At 40.9% G+C, this 17,378-nt stretch overlaps 1 protein-coding gene and 1 long non-coding RNA gene across 5 annotated transcripts in view; one reads left to right on the forward strand and one right to left on the reverse strand.

Annotated features, from left to right (window-relative positions):
- Positions 1-238: 238 nt before the first annotated feature.
- LOC144223116 (uncharacterized) lies at positions 239-17,024 on the forward strand. The gene is made up of 5 exons (XR_013332572.1): positions 239-399; positions 11,354-11,544; positions 11,945-12,108; positions 16,341-16,452; positions 16,810-17,024. It is a non-coding gene; the product is annotated as an uncharacterized LOC144223116 (long non-coding RNA).
- DTNA (dystrobrevin alpha) overlaps positions 10,061-17,378 on the reverse strand; it is a 349,880-nt gene continuing 342,562 nt past the window's right edge. For 2 of the 4 annotated variants that reach the window (XM_077753816.1, XM_077753814.1), the window contains exons 20-21: positions 15,702-15,750; positions 10,061-10,119 (exon numbers count right to left, since the gene is read on the reverse strand). In XM_077753816.1, coding sequence (XP_077609942.1) covers positions 15,733-15,750 — 18 coding nt within the window. In that variant the 3' untranslated portion in view covers positions 10,061-10,119; positions 15,702-15,732. Of the gene's footprint in view, positions 10,120-12,093; positions 12,722-15,701; positions 15,751-17,378 lie in introns of those variants that run through there. The other 2 variants (XM_077753815.1, XM_077753820.1) reach the window with 2 other exon arrangements.

Raw genomic sequence — 17,378 nt, forward strand, 5'->3', positions numbered from 1 at the left:
GTGTGTCCTCCTTGCTTTCTTTGTTTCTTCTATATTTATTGCTCAACCCCTTAGCACCAGGCTAAGGTAAGTGACGTGGTAAGTTATGTTGTGAGGGTGGACCCTGCTCACCACAGGCCTGGAGTCTGGTGAGGCAAATAAGTAAACAAGCAATTATTTACAAAGTTTTGTTCATCGGGCCAGGCCAGGCCAGAGCTATCGTCTTGGAGTAATTCCTGTTAGCTTTACACACCTCACCATCACAGACTTGCAATTAGCGTTATGTGAATTGGTCACATGAAGAATGACTTTGTGTCTTTTTAGAAAACAAGTGAAGACTGTCCCTGGCACTGCTCAGTGTTCATAATACAGAGACAGACCTTCACAATGGCTGGAAAAACATGTCTCTCCATTGAACAGGTATGATGTTTGTGGTGGACTGTGGGAGCTAGGAAGCTAAGTTTTACATGCGGTTTTCAGTATCTGTTCTTAGCCTTGGTTTAGGTTTTCTGGTAAAATTATACTGTTCTTATTATCCTGTTAAAATATTTGGATCTCTCTCCATTAAGGAGGCTTCTTGGCTCTCTTTGCAATAGAGGGGAAATACTTCTCTTTTCTCCTATACTAACCCCTCTGAAGGCAGCATTTTTGAAAAGACTCTAAAGGGTTTTGTGTTCCCAAGTTGGTTGTGAACCAGGGAGAAGATTCTGCCCTAAGCTTCTTCAATATCCTACAACCAGATCTGCCCCATTATTCCTGACTTTTGCCGGCGAAGTCTTAGGGAAATATGTCGCAGGTGGGGAGTGGTTCTTGGTGTATTTCATAGCCTTACTTGAGTCTGATGTCTTAGAAAAATTTGGTCTTAAAATCTCTTTTCACCTTTCCCTACCCTCCCAGTTCTGCTTTACTTCCTCAAATAATATTTTAAACAAAAAAATCTCCAGGCTTAATATGTGTTGCTGGGCAACCAGAGAGAGCCGGAGGAATTAAACCAAAGCCAAGGAACTGAGCACAACTCCTTGGGTGACTCTTAGTCTTGGCTGATGCCAGATCTAGCGGAGGTGAGTTGCAGTCTACTCAGCCCTGGATCAGGGGAGAAGCCTGCTTTCAGAAACTCCTCTGAGAAGCATATCATCTTATCATAGTACGAAATTTCTTGTCTGTCCCTTCCATTTCTTGTTTGATGGAATGCCCAGTGTTCTCCCCATATTGACCTTGACTGCAGATGTTTTCACAATACAGACAACTCTCTAGGTTATACTTCTGGATGACTAAGCACTCCTAAATGGGTATTGTGGGGATTAAATGTAGATAACACAGGTTTTTTGAAAGGTGTAAAGGATTTTCAAATGTTATTTCCCCACAATATATGGAATTTGGGAGGAAAACAGGCTAAGAGGTAGGGAAGAAGGTATATAGACTTTTGACCTTGAAATTCTTATAAAATTATGGCAAAGAGGGGCATCTGGGTGGCTCAGTAGGTTAGGTGTCAGACTAACAAAATCAAGGATTTTGGCTCAGGTCTTTATCTCATAGTTCCTGGGATTGAGCCCTGCTTGGGATTCTTTCTCTCCCTCTCTCCACCCCTCCCCCACTTGTACATGCACTTTTACTCTCTCTCTCTCTCTCTCTCACTGTGTATTCTTACTACTGGTCAAATTTGCCTTGAAATGGTCCTCAAAATTGCAATCCTTCCTAGAGAGACATTTGTTTTGTCGTTGTTAAGAAAACAACAAGGTAGTTAAGAAAGTAAGTGGAAGAGGGCCATATCTGGTATGTTTTACAAAAGGGTCAAACATATGCAAGTTTTCTGTCAATTAGACGAGCAAATTAATGTCATGAAGACTCATTTTCAGATAGAAAGACACATTACTTTTAAACTTTATCTAATATTTCAACCATAAAAGTAACCCATGTTTATTTCAGATTATGTAGAAAATACAGATGGAAGAAAAATATTTTAAAAGTTTGTCCAAAAATCCATCATCCAAGGACAATCTCTGTTAACACCTTAAAGTATTGCTTACCATTTTTCTTTTTAAAAATCAAAATTATGCTCACTTGATCTAAAAAGTTTGTTATTTTTTCTAAATTCCTTTTCTTGGAAACAACTAATTTCATACTTTTTAATTCTTTTGGTGTTTACCTCTAAATAATATGCTTGTATATATTCTTGTTTTTATGTTTTGGGGATTATCTATGGCTTCCTCACTATGGAAAATGAGAAGTTAGCTCTCCTCCTCTACAACGCACATGTACACATCTTCCCAAAATGGTTCTGTGTGACTTTGGTTGATTGTTATTCTGTGCTTACATTATTATTGTATGTATGTTATTTAAAGGTGAGATTCAAAGTTGAACTATGTGGTATTAGTACTATGATTACTTTTCCTTTTTTTGAACAACTTGGCAATTAATGATTATACTGATTTTCTTATCTATTTTCTAGGGATAAATGAGTAGATCCGGGTTTTGTCAGCATGGACATTATACAGTATTGGAAACCCACTACAAAATAGAGTACAAATTACAAATTTTCAAAAGGTGGAAGAAGCCAGGATCCCCAAATCAGTATTTGGAGGAAAGCTACACATATCAGGAATATCCCTTCTGGGCTTTTCGCTATACACAATCATTATTCTATATGGGTTTGATTGTTTTAGCAGCTAGTATAACATTATTTAATTTCCTTATGATAGTCCATTCTTCCTCTAAGGTGCTATTTTTTCCTGTTTTGGTCTCTATCACTCATGGTAAAGGCTTTTTCTCAAGTGTCTGGTTATACTTGGTTATCTGCTCACTCGTAAGAGTCAGAGTGTAAGGAGCTAATTGGTAGTCTTAGCATATGACCTTTTCTATAAGGTACTCTGGTTGGGCCCATGTCAGTATTATTAGGGCTTTTTTGGGGGTGGCGGTGGGGTTAGTCAGATTTCCCAGAGAGGGCGCGTTCATCTTTTAACTGAAGAGTAATTCCTGGCTGTTCTGTTTGTTGAGTGGGGAAAGACAGCTGGAGGATCTCAGAATTTAGTGTGTATAGGATCACTAAATCCCTCTAGCATAACAATATTTTAATTTCTAGTCTTAGATTTCCTTATATTTGTTTTTAAGTTAAATTTATTTTTGCTTGAGTGTTCTGAAAACTAAAACTATCGCACCCATTTAAAAAGAGAATTGTAAACTTCACAAGGGACAAAGGGAAAGGAACTGCCACAGCTGAACTTCCAGCATGTTCAGGAAGCTTGCTGGGTGTTTTACGTGTATTGTTTTCTTAAATTTGGTGCTGAAAGCTTTGAGCAGATAGTGTCAAACAGATACATGGTGCCATAAAATGGGAGAGCCATTTTTTTTAAACTTTATTTTTACACATCCAGAGAGCAGACGAGTATTATAGTTTAGCCTTTCTTCTTCAGAAATATAACTGAGGCCGACAAAGTTCCAAAATCAATAAATAAAATGGTCCCTTTCCAAAAATAACAATTAAAAAAAAAAAAACATTTTGAAGGGTCAATAAGAAAATGCTTTCTATCTTAACTTGGTTGTTACCGAGTACCTAATGCAGTATGAAAGTTTTCAGTGTTTTCTTTGTGGACTGATCTCCCTAAGTGAGAAAGAAGGTAGGGAGCTGGCCATGAGGGAATGTGGAGATGGAAATCAGAGTCAACCTGTCCTTTTGCTATGCCACACAGCTAATCCCCTAAGACCCTGAGAGGAAGAACAAACATGAGTTTCCACTCAGTGTTTCTCAAGATTTCATTGAGAACACAGGAGTTGAGAACCTGCAAAGAGATTCTTTGAATATGATTGAGTTAATTCAGTTCAACACTCATGCACTGAGCTAATTGCTTGTTCTTAGCTTACCTAACCTATCAGCTACATTCAACACATTTGATGATGCCTTTCCTCCTTGAAACACTTTCATCATTTGGCATCCAGGAAACTACAGATCCTGATATTCTTCTACCTCCCTGACCATTCCTTCTTGGTCCCCTTTATCAATTGTATGCTCTCAACTCCAAGATTTATAGCTCTGATCTTGACTTCTCTCCTGAATTCTAGGCCTAGATTTCCAACACACTACTCCCTCTTTCCACTTAAATGTCTAATAGGAATCTTAAATGTATTATGTCCAGGTCTGAGCTCCTGAGAATCTGCCCATTCAAAGCTTGTCTTCCCTGCCTTCTCTATCTCAGTGATACGACCCCTTTCCCTCAGTTATTTCGGCTCCTAAATTGTGGTATCATCTTTGTTTCCTCTTTCTCTCAGTCACATCTACTCCATTTACAAAACCTGTTGATTCTGCCCTCCAAATATATTTAGAATATGAATATCTCCCCTCTATCCTTAATCAAAGCTAGTACTATCTCTTTTGGCTGGATTATTATAGTGACTTCCTAACTAATCTAGCAAAATCATTTGCTGAGTTTGTTTCTATACATCCAAGAAGCTCATCAAACTCCAAGTAAGATAAACTCAATGTGATCCCCATGGAGACACATTATAATAAAATGGTAGAAAGCCAAAGACCAAGAGAGATCCTGAAAGCAGCCAGAGAGAAATGGCTGTCATATACAAGGGTGCTTTAATAGGATTAACAATTTCTCATCAGAAACAGAAGCCAGAGAGTAGTGAGATGACATATTTAAAGTGCTGAAAGGAAAAAAACAAAAACAAAAACAACAAACCACATGTCAACCAAGAACTTGATATCTGATAAAAATATTCTTCAAAAATGAGGGAGAAATTAAGACATTTTCAGATAAACAAAAGCTGAGAGAGTTCATTACCAGTAGACCTGCTTTGCAAGAAATGCTAAAGGGAGTCCTAAGTTTAAGTGAAAGGACATTAGATGGAACTCAATGCAGTTTGAAGAAATAAAGATCCCTGGTTAAATTAACTAAATAAATTGAATAATATTGTGTGGTATAATGCAGAATTTTTCTGGCCTTGGTTCCTGGCTCCTGGAAGAGTTTAAATCCCCTGGAATTTCTTGAAAGAAGTGTGTTATGCTAATGAGGTAACTCCTGGTGGGACTGCTTCAGGATGGGGGCTGGTTATCAGAAAGATCAACTACGTGACTAGATCATTGGAACTTTGCACCAGTCCTACCTCCAGGAAGGTGAGGGAACCTGGAGACTGAGTTCATTTGGTTTAATCAACTATGAACACATGATGCAATCCCAGTATAAGCTCTGGACACAGAAGCTTCCTGCTTGGTGAACATAGGATAATTTTGTGCTCAGATTCCCCAAGAAGAGGGCATAGAAACTCTGCATCCTCATCCCCTCCTGCACACCTTGCCCTATGTATCTCTTCATTGTATCCTCTATAGTAAAACTATAATTGAAAATACAGTGCGGTAAGTAAATTCTGTGAGTTGTTCCAACAAGTTAGCAAAACTGAGGAGCTTCTGGAAATCTCTGAATTTATAGACAGTCAGAAGTGTGGGTAGCTCTTGAGACTTGTGACTGGCATTTGAAGTGGGGGCAATCTTGTGGGGGAACTTTAACCCTCACCTGTGGGGTGTATGCTAACTCTGGGTAGTTAGTGTTAGAACTGAATTGCAATAATCCCACTTGGGGTGGAAATGGAACACATTGTGTTTTTGATTTGTAATACCACTTTAAATTTCCTCTATGATTTAAAAACTAATTATAAATCTATGTTATTTGGCACACAATGTATAGAAATGGGGACAGATCCAAGCAAATGAAAACTCTTTATTACTGTAAAGTGTTTGGCTCACACACCAGATGAGTGAAACTGACTATGTGGAGGACTCCCTCAGTCTAGAGCTGGCACACCTGAGCACATACCTTTCTCCTTACCTTCTTGGTCTATTCTTACTCCACTGACAGCAAGAAACATATTTGCCAGGGAAAAGAACTCCAAAGAGAGCAAAAGTAAGTTTCTCTTTGAAGAAAGAGAACTTTCCAGATATTTTCAGGGAGTATCTGTTGTTAAGAAAGAGCAGCTACAAAGAGACTTCCAGAAAAATGGAATGCCAGAGAAACCATTTACCTACTGCCATTTGTGTTCCAACAGATGTTCTTGCCCAAGACTTATCCTTAGCGGCCCTCCTTCTCAAGAGCACAATTAGGAGACTGGAAAGCAAAGAAAACAACCACCAGTGTGATTTAGCCCCATTTTACCCTTGAGACAGCAGAACCAGACATGGGGAATGTGTACGGCCTGCATTACTAGTTCACTTGCTTTGTTTCTATCTATTACTGAACCAATTAGCACTCGGAAGAGGATGAAGAATTGTCATTGTTCAACTTGACTCGTAAGCCTCTGATATTTTTTATTTGGTTTTCTTTAAAGTAAGCATACGCATATTTTCCAATGCTCTGTGGCATACTAATGTTATTGAGCATCTCTTAAGTAAAAAGAGAATCCTTTGTTTACTGAAGGCATAGAAAGATTCTCATTGTTGGACATGCCTGTCAAAGACGTTGGCTAACTCGAGTAGCCTTACTGAACTGAAGAAAGTGTCCAACTCTGGTGTTTCTTATCCATGCACTTGTTCCCCCATTTACTCTATTTACGGCACAAAACCTGAAACGATGGAACAGCCTGATGAAGAAATAAAAATATCACCCCCAGTCCTATGATTTAGATCATCAACATTCCTGTGTATATTTTTCCTGCACAAGCACTCAAATATTTATCAAACCAGGATCATTCTTATACTCTATTATGATCTGATTTTTGGCTGGCTTATGTAAATATTTTCCATGTTGATAAATATATATCTTCATCATTATTTTTATGGCTTCTTAGTATTCCAGCCTACCATATTTTGCCTTAAGTAGTTTAAGAGTTCCTTAGTTAGTGTCCATTATCTTCTAATATTATAGATAAGGCTGCATGAACATACTTGCTTATATATCTTTGGGTTCTCAAACATGGAGGTGGCTCCATCTCAACATAGTGCCCCAACCTAGTCCATGGCATCAAATCCCAGTCTAGGTTTCCAAGGTGCCCAGAGAACCTCTTCCTGGGTGTTGAGTGTCTCAGTAGCTGATGTGCTCTGATGGGATGATGAATCTGAAAGTTTTCCAGCTTCTTCTCACCACACTTGGCTCTATCCCAACTTTGCAAATCTGACCTTCTGGGGCCACTAGGACCATGGAGTCCTACTCCCGGGTGATTCTCTGTATCATGGAGACAGAGGCCTCAATTCTTGGAGCAAAAGATCCTTCTTTGACAGCATACTAGCATACTTAAATTCAGCTGCTTCCAGTGCTCATTGTCTACTTTAACTGCTGCGGTGTTACCTGAGGGGCTCCAACTAACTGAGCTTCCATTATGTTCACGTCCTTAGACTTGAGTATCTTTCCTGCTATGCATAGAAATACACAAATCTGACTTACCAGTAACAAGGTCCCTAGAATTTACCTTAAAAGAAATCCATAGCCTGGCACCTCAAAGTGTAGCCCTCAGACTAGTATCAGCATCACCTGAGAAATTATTTAAAATGCAGATCTCAGTCCCCACCCCAGACTTACTAAATCAAAACTCTGTAAGTTCGAGAAGCATGACACTTATTTAAGGAGGATTCCTGCCTTGCCATTCTATGCCCCGAGGACCCAACTGAACCTAATCCTGGAAGGCTAGGATTAAAGCTGGACTCCAGGTCAGTGCCTCCTAAATTTTAAAGTACACATAGATTCCCTGGGGTTCTTGATGAAATGCTGACTCTAATTCAGTAGGTTTGGGGCCTGGGCTTCTGCATTTGTAAGTAGCTCCCAGGTGATGCCAAAGCTGTGGGTCCTTGCACCACATTTTGAGTAGCAAGAAGAGAATAGTTCTTAGAATTTGTCAGACCATATTACCTGAGACACTTGTTAAAAATACAGATTCCCTGACCCAAGGCTAGACCAGTAATTCAGATTAATTGATTCTTCAGGTTACTTTGGTAATTAGATAAATTTAGGAAATGCTGAGGTAGGGATCAGAGCTAAATGTGGCCTGTCGGAGATGAGGGAATGAGGCATTGAGATGCAGCTGAGAGACACTTAGACAGACACCCATGGACATACCTTGGTCTCTCACCTCCAAATGGAAGGGGATGTCTGAGCTCGCACTAGTGGTCATTTCAGGTCAGGATTTGCCCCGGCACTTGATGTAGAGCAGAGACTCTTGGTTTCTTTCTCTAGTACCTCTTGAGTGTATATAGCGTTTTCATGAGCTGTAAATCAACCCCAGACTCTGTGAGCACAGACTTTCAGCAACATTCCAAGTCAGAGTTCCCAAAAATGCCATTCATGAAGTGTTGGAGCCAGATTCACAGATTCTGCTATTGGCTCTGCAAAGGAATTGGCTCTTTGAGCAAACAAAACACACAACAACTCCTCAGTTTTGCTAACTTGTTGGAACAACTCACAGAATTTACTTACCGCACTGTATTTTCAATTATAGTTTTACCATAGTGTGCATGGGAATCCAGAAGTTTTCGGGAGAGAGGTGAGAATGTAGGGAGTGATTACCTCTGTGGACCCTGAGTTTCTGTCCACTCTTTGGAACTCTTAACTTGATTCCTGTTGCTCTCAACACGCTGACGTCCAGGATTCTCCTTTCTCACCAGCTCTAGCACACACAAAAGTCACTCATTCATTTATTCATTCATTCAACACATAATTGTGGAGCTCATAATTGCCAAGTACCTGGCTAGATGCTGTGATTCAAAGGATCGAGTCAAGTAACATAAACTGCTTGTAACAGTGTCAGATACAAAGCAAGCTCAAATTATGTTAGCTATTCCTATTCTCACATTCATCCCCTATAGAGTACAACAAGGCTTTCCCTTTCCAAAAATAATTCTGTCTCCAAAGGCAGGGAAAGGTGAGAAATTTTGCTGTAGTTGCTTAATACTCAACTGACAGGCCCTGCTTCATGCTGCAAGTGCTGACTTGTCTTTCTCCTATGAACCGACGGGCTCCACATTGCTTTAGGAAAGTTTTCGTTGAAAAAAAAGTTATAAAATACACAGATATAGTGTTTTTAAAAACATTTTTAATGAAGAAATAATTCCATTCCAAAATATAGACACACAATTAAATAGTTTAATCACTTCAAAATATAACATGTCCCCAGGAGGTTCACACACACACACACACACACACACACACACACACACACACACATACACACAAAACAATACTTAACAGCAATACAAAAAACCCCATACAGTAGTAGTTTTGTTACAATACCAATGAATATTGTGAAATCTTTAGTGTCTTTGAATTGGTTATTTCAAATGGTGTCAAATTACAGTAGTCATAATTAAAAATGTCTTACAGTTAATTAGCCTCCAGGATGTAACATTTCTGATTTTTTTTTCCCTCTTTTTGGTTCAAAAGTCAAAATGCCCTTTCTTCTGAGGACACAGTGGAGTTCTTGTTTGTGGCTCCTTGGGCGGAATCAAACCAAGGTGGTTGCAGCAACCAAAGGCTGCCGTATTTACAAGGTCTATCTACAGTTAACAGCCCAGAACTAATAAGGGTGGACAAGGATGACCAAAATAAAAGCAGACATTAGTGCTAAATTATGATGCAACAGTTTGGCTCATGCATATAGGAAAATACATAGTATATCACAACAAAGGCCACACTCTTATGCAATTCAGTTCACATTACTACTTACAAATGAACCTTCCCTGCCTTAATAGAGATCATTCAAGAATCCTTTTTTCACAATCTCCAGCACATCTCCCTCTGACCAACCGAACTTACCCCGACTTGCATCCTGACCAACCACAACTGATTTCCTGAATCTCATACAGTAGATTCTGCTCTCCATCCTCCCTCCCTCCACTCACATGGCACAGTGCAGGGGGTGGGGGGAGGGGGAAGGCTGGCTGTGTTAGACCAGTGCTCATTAATAGGCCATCATCCCTGATGGAGATGGATGTGCAATTTATCGTGAAACAAGAAACAACCCCTGCAAGATATAATGGTATCTAATGGACAGGACAGGTGAAACCTGCTGGGTTTGCACTTAGAACAGGTCCCAAAAGTAAATTTGGAGAGCCAGGGAAAGAAACCCGCCAAGAAACACAAAAACCCAAAACAATACACGCCATTTTGTCTCGGTTACAGGACAGGGGTGCTTGAGTCTGGTCTCAGTGCTGACGTGGAGCTAAGAGAAAGAAAAGGTGGCTGGTTAGTCAGGAACTGGTCATTGGTGGCAGGTTCCAGAGTCCTTGCAATGGCTTTGTACGATGCTATCAACAACCGTGTGATGGAGTTGGCAATGAAAGCTATGACAAGGGGGAAGGCTATCAGCCAAACAGTTCATACCTTAGACACATTTTGATGGAGAAACACAAAGTGACAACAGAGGTCAGCTCGGTCCAGTTGGTGGCCGAATACCACTTGCAGGATCAGAATTCCAAGTTCAAGAACTACCTGGCTATGATTGAGAGCTGACAGCAATGTAGGTAGCTGGGATGTAGTGGTTTTAAGTACCGAGTATGAGATACGAGGAGCCACCTGCTCCATCTGGAGATGTCTGGTTTCACAGAGGACGGGCCGCAGAAAGGAGATGAACATTAAGAAAAACCAAAAAAACTCAAAATAAAACCCATCTGTGCAATGAGATCTGACAACCGTGCAGTTGCGCCACTTTGGTGTCAGCTTGTTTTCAGGGACATTTGTCAGGCTGGTTCTCTGGGGAAAGTCTGATGAAGTACATCAATGGACAGAATGGGCTTCTTAGTAATGCCAACTGAGAGAGCTTTACTATCCCCAAGGCAAGTGATTTTGTTCCAAAGGGTAGCCAAGGAGATGGTTTTCGACTGAACACAGGGACGTGAACATCCGAGAGCCCTCTGGAGAGGGACCTGGAAGGCGTCCTGATGTCTGTTCTCAGCTGGGCACACACCAACTACCGACTACCTGGGCTGGGGGAGAAGGTTTTCACCAGCCCTGGAAGCAAAATCGAATTGCTGAAGCTCTGAGGTTGACTCAGAGCTGTTCTTGCTTATTCTGAAATAAGGCCTTTTTAGAGATTTCGTTAAGCAACTTTACACTAAAGCAGTGGTTCTCAACCTTTAGCATGCATCAGGAATCACCTGGAGGGCTGATTAATGCACCTCTGGTTGGGCCCAATATGCAGTGTTTGTGATTCAGCAGGCCTGGGCTGGGGTTTAAGAATTCGCATTTCTAAACAAATTCCCAAGTGATGCTGATGCTGCTGGTCCAGGGAACACACTTTGAGAGCCACTGTTCTAAACTGATGTTCTCTTCTTTCTTTGAAAGGAGACAGGAATTCCAGAGAAGTTGCCAACTTAAGTATTAACGTATTCAATATGTCGCAGGATTTTTGTCTCATCAAATCTTGAAACAAGTAGATTATTTTTTCATTTCCCCAGAATCCCTAAGGGAGGTCTTTAGCTCTCGCCAATGAGGGCCCTCATAAAGGACCATCACCAGAGGCTTTCGTTCTTCCTTCTTCGACAGTTCTTTTGCACATCGGCTTTTCACTGAGTGCAAAATCCCAACTCGGCTTAGAAGAGCCTGTTTCCTCGCACATGACCACAGAAGGCTGCATGCAGAACACCAGGTAAGCCAGCGAAGGCAATAAACATTCAGAAATAAAAGGAGAGTGAGCATTTGCAAGCGCACTTTAAGCCTGTACATTTAAAGCTGAAGGGCTCCAAACGACCTGATAGGGGAACCTGCGGATGAGCGGTGCGTTAGACATGCTCCCTAAAGCTAAAACAAGAGGAACGAGCCCATGGAAGAGCAGAGATAACTTTAGTCCGTTTGGGGATCTTATGGCACCTGTGGTTTATAAACAGCTTTAGTAACGAGTATTTCAAAACTTAGTTCACAGTTTTTAAGAAGATCTGTGCTGATTTTAAAAACTAGATTCTATATAATTTGAATGTTGCCTTTTTTTGAATATGATATCTATTTGGAAAAAAAAATATTTACACTAAATTCTATGGCTGATTTGTTAGAGTATCTTGAAAGAAAACAACCCCAAGTTGGAAAGAAGCCCCGAAGACTGGATTATCCTGGTGTGATTGGTTCAAGTCACTGCTCACAGAGACTTAGAGACAAATGCAGATGGTGCAGGCCAAGGACCCTTCTTGGCTTCCAGGCTCTGAGTCTGTACACTCAGGTACCAAATCCTTCGGGGTTAGTGAATAATTGCAAGTGGTTGTTTTTTTCCAATTGCTGTGGGAAAAAAAAATGTACAGCGTATAATAAACTGTTTCACTAAAATCTCAAAGAATTCAGAAATCAAGCTTCTAGCTATAAACAGTATTAATATTGTCATTGTAAACTGAACAGGTTCAATATCATGTGCAAAGGTTGAAAATGCTTGTTAATACTGCCATCGTGAGTAACAGCAGCGTGGGTTTTCAGCCTGTGGGATGTATTGTTGTGTGTGTGTGTGTGTGTGTGTGGCTGTAGTTGTTTTTTTGTTTTTAACCAGGGACGAACCATGTTACAGAAGATGGAGTTGGAAAGTTAGCTTTGAACAGAAGTCAGAAGTCTTTTTTTTTTTTCCTTCTCAAAACACACACCTACGAACTACAAATCTTAGAACGAAAAGTTAGCTGCACTATAGTCGGCAGAACTCATCTCTGGGGGTGGGGATCTGTCAGGAGCTCCTCTCTCCGCGGAGGCTGCTGCCAGGCGGTGTCTTCTCCTCTGTGTGGGTGGGTGCGGGGCTCTCCTTCACCACCAGCTCTCCTGTTACCTTCATCATCTGTCTGACTATAGCTTGCCTGGGAATAAGGAATGTGTAATTTTTTTTTAAGATGAAAACTGTCCTCTAAATTAGGGTTATGAAGCTTAGGATTCCCCCCACCCCCATCCCCCGACACACGCATATTCACACACACTCTCTGTCCTCCCTTCCTCTGACAATCAGGAACAAACATCTAGGGACACTGTGTGCTATTGCTCCTTCTGAAAGCAAGGACAGGAATTCTCTGTGTTGAGTCTCTTGCTTAATGGGGACTTGAGGCATCTGGAGGGTTGAAGCCACGTGAACAGAAGTATTTGTGGTGTCCTCACCTGACAAGCAGATGAGACCCCTAACCTACCATCCAAATGACACCATAATTCGGAAAAAAAATCCACTTTTGATGGTCAAAAACCCCAGTTTCTGAAGTTACGATGTGGCTGGCCAAGGAGAGTGGTGTATCGTGCGGCCTGAGGGATGGAAACGGGCCAAATCCAAGATCTGATCGGGCCAGATCCAAGGTCTGCCCAAATGGAGTTTTGGTGGATTCTTAAGTTTAGATATTATATACACTGCTTCTTCCAAAGAGGCTCATTGGAAAGCAAGGTTTTACTCTATTCACTCTTGTTAGTATTGATGAGTGCATTCTTATCTTCAAACAGCAATGAAGCAGAGGATGGGTCTTTTATTTCTTTGGCGTCCCACCCTCTGCCCCGTACCCACGCAGGACTGTGTCTTGGTGGACACCTAATGGACTTTCGGCAGTGAAGCTGGCTTCAGGACCCTTGGATCAGCACAGCTTTGGGATAATGTCTGGTCTTGCAGCACAATCAGAAAGCCCGAACAAATTGATTTCAATAGCATGAATGGTTCCAAGATTTCAGCTGTATTTCTTGGCTACATCAAGAAAAATTATACTAGGATAGAACTAGCCACAAAGATGAAAAGTTACTGGCTCCTGGATTGATCCATAAGATTTTAAATAAATGTTGCCTAAGTGGCTAATTTAGTGACAGGCTAGTTCACGTTTAGAGTCCCGTGGAATGTCAGCTGGGGCAGTACGCAATGTAGGAAATGGCAGAGGCCACACCGTTTCAATTTTTCACCATCAGATTTACGACAGAAGATTGAAAAAATGGCCCGAGAACTTTTAGAGAGTACTGAAATCTTTTGCTTTTAGATAGAACCACCAAATGCCACTTCTTATCTGAGTTTATGTCATGGGCATTTTATTAGTTTTTAAGGAAAATATTTTTCTAAGAACTAGTTACTGATGTTTAAATAATGTGCAGAATAAAAATGATCCAATCGCTGGCACTAAGAGAAAGAAAGTGTTGTTAAAGGAGAGGCTTGCTCCTTTGGGACTAGATTTGTTATAACTGGAATAGATATTTTCAGAAACAGCTCCTGGGAATTTTTTCACTATGGTCATAATGAATCAAGAGAGCATGTGGTGTGGCATTCTCAAATCCAAGGGAGGTAGACTAGAATGCTTACAGCCGCATCCTTCTTTTCACACTAAAAAGGACTCAAAGCTCTTAAAGTATATTCCTTAATAGCAGTTATGCCATGATTTCTACTTGTTTAATCCTAACCTGAGGACTGACACAGGATGTCTGTAATGCACGAGCCAGGATGTATTCTTTGCAAGTTGATTTGTCATTTAAGAGCTACATATTCCTTTTTAAATTTAGCAGCCAGAATGGACTTTACTACCATCCGTCCGGTAGACTTATGGGAATCTATGGGTGGGAAAGACTGTATCACTCAAGTAGATACAAGTCCTGGGGCCCTGATAGCCAGAGACTGCGAGAAGCGGACTTACTATGAACTGTATAGGGGACAGCTGAAGGGCCATTCATTGGCTGGTGCCAGAGAAATGAGCTAGACTTATGAGAACGTGTAGCCAAAGGCATATAAAATTATTTGCATATAACTGAGTCTTAGCTTTGTTTATAAAAATATAGAGACCACGCTAGTTCTGAGTCCTGGGGGTTCCCATATACCTACAAAATACCTATAGCAGCTCCTCAGGATGAAAGTGCTTGTAAAGCACTAAGCCTAGTGCCAGGCACGTATGTGTGTGCTCATAATAAATTATGATGTGTCTGCCACCATGTTAAACTTTTTATGAGCTACACCCCAGTGAAGACAACTCCACTATGAGGTAAGTATCATGATATATTTTGGGCACAGGGAACAGAGGTTCATAGAGGTTTAATAATCTGTCGAGGTTATGCTGCTATGATTTGTTAGAATCCACATTTGAAATCAGGTCTGTTAGAGTCCAGAGTCTAAGCTTCAGATGGCTACTCTCAAGTGGTCCTCCCAATCCAGTGCGATTCTCTCTACGTTATACATAGTACTGAGGATTTTCCATGTATGTAGGCAGGTCCTTGGGGGTGGGGAACCACATGCCATGTAAATGATATTTTAAATTAAGCTGTATCTTGCTGAATTCCACAGTGAATCTGAATCAGCTAGTTGTTCTAAAAATACAAGGCTGCAGAAGTTTTCCTCTCTGTTTTGCTTCTTTTGTTTTCTTTAATAATACATGGTTTTGCCTTCACTTGTTAAAGTACACACATATGATCTTTGGGGCCTGAATACAGCATGAGTAAGAAGCTGACCCATCTCTGGATGTGCTGAGCAAGCCTGGACTTTTCCTTCTCAAGGGATAGAGAGGCTGCAAACTCAGATGCTGTTAATGGACTGGTGATGAGGTTTCATAGCCCCGGAAGATTTCGGGGGTATCTCTGCTGTTACAGAAGTCTCTGTGCCAGTTTTCCTAATTAATAGAGTAAAAAGTCAGTTCCCAAGATTGTCTGCCAAATCTCCCCTGGATTATAATAAAATGGTCCACAGGCTGGGATGATTCTTTGATATCATCAGGGAAGGAGGATATTTTATCACATAGAACACAGAAACACCTAAGAGAGAGTGATTATGAATTTAGGTTACAAGGCATCAGAGTTCAGTGTGCGGTGGCCACGTTTCCTCCTAAATAAGATGGTACTTACTTGAGAGGAGAGTGATAAAAGGATATTGTATTCAACCTTGCAAGCTGACCTGCGGGTGACAAAGGACACAAACAAGAAAGGTGACATGTCAAGTCTGTGATGCGGTCAAGCTGGTGAATTATTTGGTTGGAAGCCATGCAGAAAGACAGAGAGAGTCCAGTGAATGCAAACAGCATTCCAACCCATCAAGCAACCATATGCTCACAGAGCAGTCAAGGAAAACCACTTTACTGTTCTCTAGGGCATATGACTTGAGTGGGGATGCACAGGCCTACCATACCTTCCTATACCTTTTCTTTGCCTTTCCCTTGAAGTCACAGGGCATGGACAGGAAAGGAGAGAAAGAGCTTAAGATTGACCAGAGATGGCAAAATCTCCAATTGGATCTTAAGTCATTAATAGAATTTCCCTTAGTTTCACTCATACAAGGTTAAGTTCCTAATTCATTAACGTAAATAAAAATCTAATATTTTATATGAAATGACTGTCTCCCTTTAAAAAAATCTAGAATTTCAGTTACTGTTGTCACCAAAATCCAGAAACTCATATAGGCTTAAAGAGGGAGGCCTACCAGGCGCCTCGAACAGCATGAAACAGAATATTGATTATTTAACCACATCCCTCTCTTCCTCCATGCAGCAGAGGCAAATGAAATATGTGTAGGAATGCCATCCTTCGGATCTCCCAGAGACACCCCGGCAGCTTCATCCAGGCTAATTTCCTTCTGTGGACGGGTTATAGAAGCGGCAAAGTAAGAGCATTCTCCCTGGGTCTCCCCTTCAGGCAAATCTGACCGTTTGCATGTCTGTAGCGTTGAATCACAGCTTTACCTAGATAGTCATGGATTTTTTTCTTTTCTTTTTTCTTTTTTTTTTTTTTTTATGACTAAGGCTACATTTTAGTGGCCTCTGAAAAGTTGTTAAACTGAAAAGGCTAAGGGAACATTCCAAAGGGGCAAAACTTTTGCTTGATACTGTTGGGTTGGGGTTGGTACAATTTAATTTCTCTCTTGCTACATTCTTCTTGGGAAAATATTTCAAAACAATCCATAAACACAGGAGAAATAGAAGCAATCTGTTTCTCTGCTTCTCTTTTCCTTCACTGACAGAGTAAAAGGGGGCCACTGCTCATCTTAGAGTGTGGAAGAAGCTCATCTGGCTATTGGACAGAAAGCCTGACATGAAGAAATATCCCACAGGGCCTGGGGGAGGCATTGGTCTCCACCAGGCAAACATCCCTGAACTCCCACAGCCTCAAGGAAACACCTGTGAATTACAGGGAAGAGAAACATACAAGCAAGGCAAACACCGCAGTAGAGCTAACTCCACGGGGGAAACACATCCCTTTTAGGATGACTTACTAATCAACACTTATTCCCAATTGCACATGTTATGTTCAGTAAATTCTCAGGTGGATTAACAGTACACCCCAGTATATATGAAAATCTGTCCATCCACACCCTGCTGAACATGGCAACTACAGTTCCCACTCACATTTCTCCATGAGATTTGATATTTTCCCACTAATTTATTTTGACATGAGGCAGGCAGTGGCAGACGCTGAGGGCAAATGATTCAAGGGAGGAGATATATTTATGCTTATTCAGTTTCCGGGTGCCTTGTGCCCTGTATCTTTTTTTTTTTTTTTTAATCTGTGAGAAAAAACATCATTCCCTTT

The sequence above is a fragment of the Crocuta crocuta genome, unplaced genomic scaffold (assembly GCF_008692635.1).
Source record: "Crocuta crocuta isolate KB4526 unplaced genomic scaffold, BGI_CrCroc_1.0 scaffold231, whole genome shotgun sequence".
NCBI lineage: Eukaryota > Metazoa > Chordata > Mammalia > Carnivora > Hyaenidae > Crocuta > Crocuta crocuta.